The 13,082-nt window shown below is 32.6% G+C and overlaps 1 protein-coding gene across 1 annotated transcript; it reads right to left on the minus strand.

Annotated features, from left to right (window-relative positions):
- LOC143604716 (uncharacterized) lies at positions 1-2,269 on the minus strand. Its single transcript, XM_077081113.1, has 6 exons — positions 1,526-2,269; positions 670-765; positions 427-573; positions 243-347; positions 59-151; positions 1-17 (listed from the first exon to the last, which is right to left on the minus strand). Exons 1-6 carry the CDS (start codon positions 1,605-1,607, stop codon positions 1-3), a joined length of 540 nt encoding a protein of 179 aa, XP_076937228.1. The 5' UTR covers positions 1,608-2,269.
- Positions 2,270-13,082: the final 10,813 nt, after the last annotated feature.

Here is a 13,082-nt window from a genome sequence, read left to right on the forward strand (position 1 = left end):
TTAATAACTATTTGAATCTGCATTTTAAAACACCTAAAACAAATGAAAATTTCATTACGTGGCAAGTTAATAGGCACCGGTGGTACAGGCAATAAAGGGGATGTTGGCGGCGATGCCACTGGTGTTCTGGTTGGCGGTGGTGTAATAGGCTCTGCACATTATATGTAATACCATCACACTTTAAAAATAGTACTTGATACTTAATAGGACAAAAATAGTCATAATTATACACATCAGCTAACCAGGCAAAATGACAGGTGGCGGTGCTTGAGATACAGATGGTGGTGCTGCTTGAGCCACAGGCGGTGGACTTTGAAGCACATTTTTTGGTGGTGATGTTATTTGTGCTGCATTCAAGACAGCCCAAATTGTTATAATAAAGTTGAAACTAACATCAACATAAATTTTTAAAAATTGGTAAAATACCAGAAGCGGTTGGTGGGTAGACCGGAGATGGAGATGTGATAGCAGGTTCTTTTTCGGGTTGAGGAATTGGTGGCACGGAAATGGGGGTGGTTGGCGGGATGACTGGCGGGCCTGGTGGTGACCCTTCTGGGATTGATGCAATTGGTGCTGCAACTTGGAAAAATATTGCATTTAAACACAAAAGTCATATAATAATTATGATTTTGAAAAATATTACATTTGACCTCAAAAGTCAAAGTATACCTGCAGCATCCGGTGGTGGTTCATTTAGAGGAGTGTTTGGAGATGATGAAGGTTCAAGACGCTTATTTCCTTCGGGTCCTGATGCAGACTCGAAAGCTGAAAGAAAATTAGCAAATTTAAGTTATATAAGCATATTTCCCTTAAAAGTATAACGATTTAAAAATCATATCACATCATTAAACCTTGATTATAAATCGAGCCAATTAACATTCTGTTTACATATTACCACATAAAAAAATAACAACTTACCACACCAAGATTCATCGGAAATGAGCTCAAACACAAGATAATCAAGAAACAACCAGACCGACATAAGAATTTAAGAAATTTCCCAGATGAGTTTTCAAGATGATGAATCTACTGTGCTAAATGGTTCAAAAGTGATCAACTTTATGGATCCTCTGATCTAATGATCAAATACAAGCATATTTTCCTTAAATTGCAAAGATTTGAAATTTATATCTCCTCATCAAACACTGATTATTAAATGACCCACTTAATATATTAACAAATCATAAAAAGATATAATGACTTGCAACATCAAGATTTATCAGTAATGCAGCTCAAGAACAAGAATTTATCAGACTCACACAAATGGTTATTCAAGAAAAATGCCAAGATTATAAATTGCTCCAATCAACATTCTATCTAGCATGTTTACACAATTACTAATCCCCAAAAAAAAACAGCTTTCTACATCAAGATTCAAGATTTATCAGTAATGCAACTCAAACACAAGCAAATTAATCAAGCAAGTACCAGAGCCAAATGGGTTTTCAAGAAAATGTCAAGATTTGATCTAAAACCTAAAAAAAAAATCCAAACTTTGAATAAGGGCACAAAGGGAATTGATCACCTGAAGATTCTTGAAGCACCAAAGAACCAACAATGGCGTAAACTTGTACCACCAAGAAGATATACTTCACCATCAGATTCATCTCATCAAGAAGATGAATCAATTATTCCCAAAACTCCAATCCACCCAAGAGTAATCAAAGCAGAATAATAATAAAAATAATAATAACTCTTGTTATTAATTATAATAAATAGCCTGAACATGTAAAAACTTGACGCAACAATAAAAGAAGAGAGAGAAAGAGAAAGAGGTACAGAAATTAGATCAAATAAGACCCACAAACAGTGAACAGCAAGCAACAAAGAGAAAGAAAGACAGTTCCTTCAAATACTCTAAAAAGGCTTTCAGTTTTCTTCTTGTTATTATTACTATTATTATTAACATCAAAGCATAACAAAATGTTCTGTTGTTTGCAGAGCTGATTCTTTAAGATTAACAGCATCATGTTACAGTTTCAGACAACTGTTTTCTTCTGTTTTCAAGAATAATTGACACCAACAAAACAAATATTATTATTATTTTATAAAAATGAACATATTCTTGTATGTAAACTAGCCCAAGATAAAAGAAATTAAAAAACAACACTTGAGACAATCAAGATTGATTCTTTATTGTATAAATTTACAAACTTTAACAATTTTAAAGAATCAATGAAGAGTGTACCAAACAAAGATTATAAAAAAATAAAAATAAAAATAAAAAAAGTTTGGTGGATGTCTACAATGGAATTTTCTTGAAATTCTGAAATATAGAAAACCCCAAAATATAATTTGTTATAAAAAAAAGCCTAAAAACAAAAACTTTAGGGAAGTAATAGAAAAGGGTTACTTTGATGGGGTGAATTAAAAAGAGAAAGAGGCCGCTTTGACCAGTTTAATGGCTGGTTTTTAGTTATGATGTTGTCACGTGTCAATTTGCATTTGACAAGTCACCTTGTTTGTGGGTGAATATCTATCCAAATCAAGATATATGGATTTTATGTTTGTTTTATTTCTATTTTTTACTTTTGATTTGGTTCAATATCCCTTTTTTACTTTAATGCATGTGATAAAAGCTAACATACTTGTTTCAAGAATATTCATGTAGTAGTTATATGAATTTATATTGGGTGTTAATGGGTTGCTTTTATTGGTTGAATTTGGTATATTTCTGAAAAATTTGTCAGATAAATGAACTTAAACATAATACGAGATTTTACAGGTTCACACAAATACAACTTATTTAACCTGAAACTTTCATTTTACTTCTTACATTCTAATACTCTTAACATTACAAATTTGTAAGGGAAAAAAATGAAAAACAATTATATATATATATATATATATATATATATATTGCGTATAAACTAATCGACCCAAACACAACTCATATGGCTAAATATGTTTGAACTTGTCTAGAGTAAACTTAAACCCACGAATTTCGTGTGTCGCTTCGTTTGCTTTCTAAAATCACATCATTATTTGGATGGCATTATGGTTAAGTTAACTTCAAAGTTTTTAGAGTTTATGAATCTAAGCTTAAATATGATTAGGCAAAAATGTCAACACACGTGATTCTATACCACATATTTTTTTCATCACACATTTACTGCACTATAAAAGCCAGTTAGTACATAACATACAACATATGTGGTGTATGAATGAACGTGTGGGAAACATTAACTCTAGATCTAATCTCGTGGTGTTTAACGTGATTTCGAATAATCCTTTCCGAATTAAAATCAAATTTATGATGCATGATTAACTCTTTTATCAGTTTGATTTAAATTGTGAGTCTTAACGTATCAACCTCACTTGTTACAAAGGTTGCCAAATAGCTATATAGTTATGTTTTGTTAGTAGACACAACATTACTCTAGGGGTTTAACATTAAACAAACATTTGAACATCATGTTTAGTTAATAGGCACAAAATTAATCTAGGAAGGTAGTTTCACCAACAATACCTCATCATACATAAACTACAATACTCTTATATAGTTATATACTTATCTTATAATAAAAAGCTTCGGTTAATATCATAAAATGTAAAAAAAAAAAAAGATTACAATTCTCTTGTTATGATTTCAGATCAATTAGTCTTATCGGTATTATTAATAAAATGATTGCAAAAGTTCTAGCGATTTGTCTAGGAAAAGTGACTGATACTTTGGTGAGTGGGTTATAATCTGCGTTTATAAAGGGGCGCTAAATTTTGGATTGATCGTTAATTATGAATGGAGCGGTGGATTGGTACAAGAAGCGGGAAAACAATTAATGATCTTTAAAGTTGATTTTGAGAAAGCTTATGGCTCCATTTCCTGGACTATTTAAAGACTATCACGGGCTTTGGTAATAAGTGGATAGGGTGGATTACAGTCGTCAAGACTTTCAGTATTAGTGAATGGTAGTCCTGCTAACGAGTTTGATATGCATAGAGGTTTGAGACAAGATGATCCGATCTCACCATTCCTTTTTATATTAGCTATGAAGGGGTTGAATATCATGATAGAGGATGATGCTATTAGAATAAGTTTATATAATATTCGTCTTTCAAAATAAATACCATAAAATGTAAAAAAAAAAAAAAAAGACTTTGTTTTGCACGAAATAATCATTCAACTTGATTTGGTAGGTCAAAGGCTTGAAGTCGTTAAACTTATTTATAATTCATTAATAAAATATACTTGCTATTGACAAATTAGTCAAAATGATCGTTGGCATTCCTAGATCTGCAAAAAGTGTATACGTAAAGTAAATTTACTTGTTTTGTCTGAATTTTTTTATACGTAAATATAGATTTACTCGCTTTTGTCTGAAAATTTTGACCCCTTCACCGCGGATGCACACGCGTCCAAGCTTTGCAACTGCCCAAAACCATCTTGTTTTCGTTTTTTAATGAAGTATTAAAATGCCTAACCTCAACCATTTGAGCTGAGATCATTCGCCGCAGATGAAATCATGTATTAATTTTTCCTGTGATATTTACTAGAGAGCATTTTGAGAAAGTTCATTTGTTTTATTTGTTAGACAAGTTAGGTGGATCCATCATATCATCTCAATCACCACCTAGAAAATTTCCATCCTTATAAAAGTAGTGACGGAAACACTTTTTGCCTTAGAAAGCAAATAAAAGTAATTCCACAGATATACTATTAAGAATATGATGATTAGACCATTCGCATTAGGGTCATCCATAGCTTACGTGAAGGAGATTTGTGAGAAGGATGGAAAATGAAAGTATTGTGGAAGTTGAGGTGGAGGTCATTCATTCTTAAAGATCCTTTATCATGGATGATGAAGGATGGTGTTTTGTGGGTCCCCTATATTGGTGATGTGGAAATTATGAGGTTGTTTGTGAGAAGAATGAATATGTTATTGTTGTAGGTAAAAAGTGTTTGTGAAAAGAATGAATAGAAAGCTGATGTGGCATGCTGATTAGGCTGTTTGTGAAAAAAATTGTCTTGCACTGATGTAGACAGTCTTAAAGTAATACTTGTGTGGTTAACTATATCACTTATACGTAAGCCTGGCAAACCTGGGGTGGGTTAAGGCGACGGTAATACAAGTTCAAAACAAAATGAGTTCAGGTCAATATGAGTTTAAAGCAAAACGAGTTTATATGAAAATAGGTCGTTATTAAAAAGTAAAAATTTTATGTGGGCCTTAAACATTGACTGAATGACTATGGTAATACAAGTTCAAAACAAAATGAGTTTAGGTCAATATGAGTTTAAAGCAAAACGAGTTTATATGAAAATAGGTCGTTATTAAAAAGTAAAAATTTGATGTGGGCCTTAAACATTGACTGACTGACTATATTGAGTAACCCAATTTAACCAGTTGTCTAATTTGAGTTGTCCCGTATGAATCGACAGGCAATTTTTTTTTTGAGAATAATGGGTCATACTTACCACCTATAGTTATACGCTATTTTAACCTTTTAACACCTTAACTCAACTTACAGTAATGAGCAACACAAAATTATTTATCATATTAACTTATGCTCGTGTATCATGTTTATTAAAATACTCACAAACTCATGTAATATGTAACCATCAACTCATTTTTTGATGTATGCTTGAAGTAACAAACACTACGTGAGACAATATAATGAATCCTATTCATAAATTTATTTTCATGTATATCCTTTATAGCCCAGCAACGTAAGATATACATTTATATAACACGTCTTCTAGTCTTAGTTCTATAATCTATTGCATACATTTCTCACTTATTGTCTCTATACTTCAAGATTGAACGGTGTTGCACCTGTATATAGTGGCGGTTATCGTTCAACAAATGAAGTCGTTAAACACGCCCTAATTAACGACTTTCATGTTTGTCTCTTCACCCCACTAACCAACTTCCCATACGTCACTTCTCTTTTAATGAAAGCACGCCCTAATTAAGAAAATGAATATCTCATATACTAGAAAAGTTGAATTTCCATACGAGCGTGTTACACAGATACACAAACTTGTTTTACACGTTCACTTTTATGGGACAATGCCAATAAGCGTTTGACAATGATACACAAGATATAACAAATGCGAAAAATAATTAAAATGTTTGATAGTGATCGATATGCAAAACCTATATACATACATATAGATTTGTGTATGTTTGTATAAGTTTTTATGACATTTTCTAGACATTATATTGTTTCCTTGCTGTGACTTGTGTCCAAGCTATATCAATCAAAAAGTTAAAATGTGTGTGCTTATCAATAATTGTTACAAAATATATATTTTGTGATTGTTTTGTTATTTTTATAATTTTATTAAACTATAATCATTAGTATGCCATTATTGTCTCTTTGCACGTGTCAAAAGCCATCATCATGAAATTAGATTCCTGTTTGTATTGCAATGTCATCTTACCATGTGATTTTTTTTGTGGCCACCCAATACTTGGTAGGCTTCATCAACTTGCGATTTAATATTTTGGCTCAAAAGGTCTATTTGTTTGCATATTTAAGTATTTTTAACCTTACTTGTACCAATCCAATGTTGAATAATCATTTAAAAATCAATATTCTTCATGTGTAACACCGACTCTTTTTTGTATTTGATAATAACATTTACACGTACATGTTTAACCATAATACTATCATTTTATTTAGGAGTGTAAATGAATTGAGCCCAAGCTTGATTAGGGTCGAGCTCACCTCGTTTGACTTTCTAAAATAACTAAATGAGATTTATTTTGGCTCAAGGCTCGATTTTTTTATCGATCCAAACTCAAGTAACTCGTAAGCTGCTAGGCTCGCTTGCACCCCTAATTTTGATCATATGTTAATGATGTTTAAAGTTATATTATCTCTTGTATATACTACTAATTTGGTTATAGACTTATAGTTGTACCTTAAGGTCAGATCTCAGAAGGCATGCATCACCAGAAGTTTCTGTTACATCCCACTTCATCGTGTCTCACATGAGACAAACATCATACCGCTAAAAATAGGCTTGGGTGACTTTAAACCCATTTAAAGGAAAAGTATGAATTATTGGGGAAAAAAAACTAGACTTTTGTTTCTTTCATATCCACAACGACATATAATAGACAACGAAAGTTTGTTCGTTTAATCTTAAGAAAATGAATGTGTTTGTGGTCATTTATAATCAATCACTAGTAATCTAAGGTGCTGTTTGTTTTTGCAGACATAAACTGTCTGTAAGCTGATTTCATCTGTTTTTATGTCTGCAGCTGAAGATGTGGTCTGAAGCTCTGTAAGCTGAAAAAATAAGACTGTTTGTTTTTATAAGTTAACACTGTCTGCATAAACTGAAAATACAAACACATTAATTAATAAATTATTTATTAATTCATTAATATCACCAAGAAAGGGAAGTACAAGGAGTTCCAGAAGACGATGTAGAAGAAACTCCATTGTTACTATTCGAATCACCACCGCCACAAACGTCTTCGTCGTCGCCAGAAGAAGTCTCCTCCGTCTCCAACCGTGACGGCGACGTGTCCGGCGTCTCAAACGGCGTATTTCCGGCGACCCTACTCTTTCTCCCGTTTTCCTCACCGTTGTACACCGGATTCGAAATGGATGGGTGGCATGGGCGATTAATCCCATCGGGACCGGAATGGCGGGGGCTCAATCGTTTATCGCGTTCAAGGGTTCCAACGGATCGATGACGGTGAAGACGTATAATATTAGCTCCTACTCGTCAATTGTTGAAGGGAAGATTGCGTTTGAAGTGCCGGAGGCTAGTGCTGAGTTTTCCGGTGGGGTGATGAGGATTTTTGCGACGATGAAGTTGCCGGAGGCGATGACGGAGGTGAATCATATCTGGCCGGAGTTTATGGGATGCTTATTGTTGTTTTTGGATGGTTGGAGAGGAGGCAGCAGGAGAGCAGGTAGGGTGAAGATGTGTGAAGCAATAATTTTTAGCTTCTTTTTTAAGATAAAAGAAGCTGATGTCAGATCTTATCTTAAAAAAAAAACAAACAGTCTTCATGGGTGATGTCTGCGCGCCTGCAGACATCACCCCTCCTGCAGATGTTTTAATCAAAAACAAACACAACCTAAATGAATATAAACAAATTAAAACACAAATAAACATAAACGAATATATAAGCAATCATATATAAACTTTGTTACATAATTCTATTTCTACATTTACTAAACTTTGTTGAAAGTATGAAAAGTGTTAAAATGAATGGATATTTATTGTGATGAAATATGCAAAAGGTTAAAAACATAGGGCATGTTCTCTGAAACATTCTTCACATGGGCAGCTTGGGTCCTTCCAAACCTAACTCTTATCATGTGATCAAAATAAAAGACTTGCAGATGCTCTCTACCCTTTACATTATGAAAACCTTTAAAATTAATAATTCTCAGGTTCTTTTTCTCTATATAAATACACTATAGTAGGTCTGTGAATGAATTGAACGTTCGATGAGCTGTTCCTGAACCGTTCGACGGGAAGTTGGCCCACCACCCATTAACAAATATGCTTTAAACCCTTATTGAAAGAACTTAAAACTTTTGGATATAACTCTAAAACCTAGGGGTGCAAACACGTTGCGCCGCAAACAAAGCTTATTTTTCTATCGAGCTTGAGCTTGAGCCTTAACTAGCCTTGTATGTCTTGATCTCTTTTTCTAAATCTCGAGCCAGGCTTCTCTTATGAGTTGTTTTTCAAGCTCGAGCTCGGCTTTATTGTTATTTTTTTATTAATTTAAATGTGACAAAAACCTTAAGCAAGCCTAAGCTCGGCCCCAACTCGTGTAGCCAAAACTCGGTTGTGCAGTGTGAAGTTAATACATAGAAGTCCTAAAGAGGTTAAACACTTAAAACTTAAAAGCACACAATGTGACATTCGTCATTTTTAAAAACCTGAAAATCCTAACCATTTTAAAATTTTGATACTTTTCGGATATTAATAAAATCTCCGCATTTATTGAGTATTGATTGTGTTATTTAATTGCTTATAATTATTGGTATTCTTCAAGACGGGTCAACCACCTTCTTCTCATCCTCTCTAAATTCCCACCATTTGACTCGTTTTTCCAAGTATTGGATGAACCTAGACTATTTTATTATTGATAATTAACTTCCTAATTCACCAAATTTGGTCAAAGCTTATTAATTTGGTGATTAATATTGCTTAAGACTAGCCTTATGACTAGCTTATGCAATTAATCACTTCAAACTTGTTATTAATGATTTGAAGCCTATATAAAGCCTCTCAAACTTCTACAAATCATTCACCATAACACTTTACACTTTTAATTGTGTTATTGCTTTTCAAATGGTGCAAAAATACAAGTTTCAAATTCTTCTTTCTTCTTTGATATTCTATCCTCGGGTAATTATTGTCTTATTTATGTACAACATATCATATGATCATCATCATGTTGTCACTCTAAATTAACAACCGTGGTTGTGTTTTCACTATCACTCGTCGGCACGTTAATGTTCGGTTAAAAATAAGTTTTAAGTTAAAAAGTAACTTTTGCAAAACTAATAAACAAGACTAAGAATTTCCAACATGTCACGCCATCTTATCATTTCAAACATGTTAGATATAAACCCGAATCAAACCGAGTTCATGTCCAACCAAAAACATGAACCACTCGTTAAACTTGTTTTATTAAATAATATTCGGCTCGGAAACGAACCGAAATCATTAAAATTAACTAATAATTATTATAACCTTTATTTTTTTTTCTAAAACTAAAACAAAATTGATTAAAAATCAAATAACTAACCTATTTCATTTAACTTATAAAAATAGAACAAAAATATATTTTTAACAAACTTTTCGTTTAAGAATTATAAACCGAACATGTCGGCCATCTATTTCTTATCTTTCCTCAACCTTATTTTGATCATAATTATCTATTTATCTAGGGTCACTTATTGAACCAAACCCTGTTGGTTCACTCGCTTAAAGACATTTTCGCTTATTTACTCATTCTTTCTTATTTAACATGTGAGTTCTTCATAACCCCAATTTTAATGCTTTATAATGTTTTGGGGTGTAACACGTCACAAGTTTTTGTTTCGTTAGTTATGCGCTTGTTTACAAACCGATTCACTTATATCGTACATGTTAATATTATTCGTGCATATTGTTTATGATTATACGTGAACTTGCTTGCAACATGTTTATTGTTTTATTGGTGGAAGTTACGCAAACGCAAACGCATACACATAGTGGGAGGGTCCGACGGGACGTACCTGTCACACCCCGACCAAAGGCGGCAGAACATGCCGAGGTGTAACGATTGTCCATAAGCACATGACACTAATTAAAGTGACAGTATTTAATAAACTCATTTCATTTCACAACATCGAAAATGTCACATAACAATTATCCATAAAATAACCATAATAATATGGCAAATTTGATATTGTTCATTTTTACTAATATCCTAAGGTCTTTGATGTCGTTTTCTTCACAATCATAAATCAACCAAGATGCAAACCTGCAACATCTCATAAAATAAAGTTTGTCAACACAAAGGTTGGTGAGCAATTCATAAGTTTAATCATATTAGTATATAATAAAGATAGCCACAAAACTTGCATTCGAAACGATAAATAAAAGTGGTAATTTGGATAAATAGATATCGCTAAACACATTAGCGACACCTAGCTATAAGGGGATGCCAAATAGTCTAGGATTTTATAGTTATCGTTAATTGCATTACGTTAACGACACCTTGCTATAAGGGGATGCCAAATAGTCTAGAATTTTATAGTTCCATCAACCAAAAGCGATAAACACATAGGCATATAAGCATAGAACACCAAATCGAGCAATTATTTAGGTAAAGTATACAACTACGTTTGTGGTTTAAGATTCAAATATAAAGCATTTTGTTGAATAAGTATGAAATGTCACCCCCAAAATAAAAGATGGAAAATGGGGTATGAAGTACTCACCTTCAAGCAGTAAACTTGAAAGATGATAATTTGGAGATTTGTCGGAACGACGAGTTTAACACACAATGCCTAAAAAGAAAAGAAGTATTGAATTTAGAAAGGTTGTCTTGAAGGTCTTTAAACAAAATAAATGTTGAGAAATGTAAATAATTAAAGTTCAAGGTTTAAAATGTAACTATTTAAGAATTTATAATAATAACCCTTTAAAAATGTAAGTTTGCTCGAAACCGGGTTAAAGTATCTAATCTTAATATTTATTCAACCTATGTTAAGTAATAAGGTGGGTAAAATGCAAGAATGCAAATCCCTTTGGAATAAATATACTAAAACGGTTTTTTTTATCGAGTGTTCGGGTTGTCGGTTCGGGTCTTGATAATTGGTCAAACCCAAAGTCAACTTTCCAAAATATTAAATGTTATGAGATAACTCAATAAAATTTAATAAGACTTAACCAAGTATGTAGTTCCATTGTTTTAGAACTAACAACGCACGTTAAGCGAGTGTTCGGTTTTGTCGGTCCAAACTTTGTTATGAGATCAAGTTGGATCCAACATTTCCAAGTACTTAAGAAAATATTTAAAAATCAATTTGTAACTATTTTTAAAGAAATATACAAGTCTTGATGGCTAAAAAAAACACACTTGTGTGTCTTAAGCAAGTAAGAATCGGTTTGGTTTCCACATGTCCAAACACTAAAGAACTTATATAATAATGTACAAATAAAAATACTTTAAGTTTTACAACCAAAAGTTAACAATAAAGTCTTTAAACAAAAGTTCGGTTTTCGGTTCGGATCGTGTTTCGGGTTAAGACCGAGGTAAGATTCTACAAACCTATAACCATAGAATTTGTAAAAATGATTTTAGAAACTTAGATCTAACAATAAGTATGTTTAAACAATTATTTAACAAAACTAGTAACAAAGTTCGGTTTATAGAGCTATTTACGGTTAAACTGAAGCATAGACTCTTAAAAACCCATAACCATGGAACTTGTAAACATGACCAACAAACTAAAATAAGCAAGATTAATATGTATGAACAAGTTATATAGATGTATATATATCAAGGACACGAAGCCCTCCATGAAGCCTTGCCTTATGAGGTCCGAAACCTCACTGACCAGAATCGGAGAAGTAACTACCAAAGGTAAACAAGGGGTGTATATTATATATATGTTGCACAAACATAAACAAGTATTAATAAGGCTACATAAACTAATTAAGATGAAAGACTAAAAACCTTCAAGAACACTTAAGAAGATAACCTTGAATCTTTGATGTTTGAGAGAGTTTTTTTTTTTTTGGAGTTGTAGCAAGGGAAAATGAAGAGGAAAGGTGGTGTATATATAGGGTAATGTTGGTGGTCAAATATGGGTGTGAGACACAAGAGTTTTCATGCAAAATAGATCAAGACAAAAACACAAAATAAAAAAAATAATAATAATAAAAAAAAATAAAAAAAAAATAAAGGTAGGATGTTTTCAAGACCCAACAAGTGTGAAACAATATTGTAACATAAATCCATCATTTTGATTATAACATAAGATTCGGTTTACAAATCGGGTCGGTTTACATAATAAACAAATACAAAAACGAATACAAACAAGACCCGAAATTGACGAATGTCACAGTACCTGCGCCATCTAACGTTACGACTTCGGTTGTTTACGTAAGGTGGTTCTCATTTCCCCGACTTCTACGGCTTCGGCTAAATGAACGGGAGGACGACACTATTTGATTTCATTTATATTATGCTTGAATATTTATTGCATGACGATCGTTGAATCGCGCATTTTATATATATTTATATATGCAAAAACTTATGAAAACTCACCAACATGTGTTGTTGACAAAATATATTATTTTAAACGTGCTGCAGGTTGATACGATAAATTGCCAGGACAAGAAAACTAGTTATACCTTAGGATTATTTCAATTAATAATATTTGTTTCATTTAGATATAATGTTTGTCTCATCATCAAAATATCTGTGTACTTGCGATATTATGGAATAAAATAAATATATTGTCACTATTAATAGTGTTACGAGCTTATGAGTGATCTGTATGTTGCACCCGGACGTATTCCGCTTAAAGCCGGGGTGTTACACACAAGGCTCGGGCTAGAGCTCGCTACCAACGGAGCTTTATTTGATAGCATTGTCCAA

Source organism: Bidens hawaiensis, unplaced genomic scaffold, assembly GCF_021521415.1.
Source record: "Bidens hawaiensis isolate Kalapana, Puna unplaced genomic scaffold, B.hawaiensis_p1.1 tig00066298_1, whole genome shotgun sequence".
In the NCBI taxonomy this organism is placed as follows: Eukaryota; Viridiplantae; Streptophyta; class Magnoliopsida; order Asterales; family Asteraceae; genus Bidens; species Bidens hawaiensis.

What these genes read in the sequence shown, in the direction of transcription:
- LOC143604716 (XM_077081113.1), bottom strand. Translation starts at nt 1,607, where the DNA reads ATGAATCTGATGGTGAAGTATATCTTCTTGGTGGTACAAGTTTACGCC. An exon ending in GGTGCTTCAAGAATCTTCAG is followed by an intron (nt 766 to 1,525) that starts GTGATCAATTCC and finishes ATTTTCTTTCAG; the next exon opens with CTTTCGAGTCTGCATCAGGA. An exon ending in CTACCCACCAACCGCTTCTG is followed by an intron (nt 348 to 426) that starts GTATTTTACCAA and finishes TCTTGAATGCAG; the next exon opens with CACAAATAACATCACCACCA.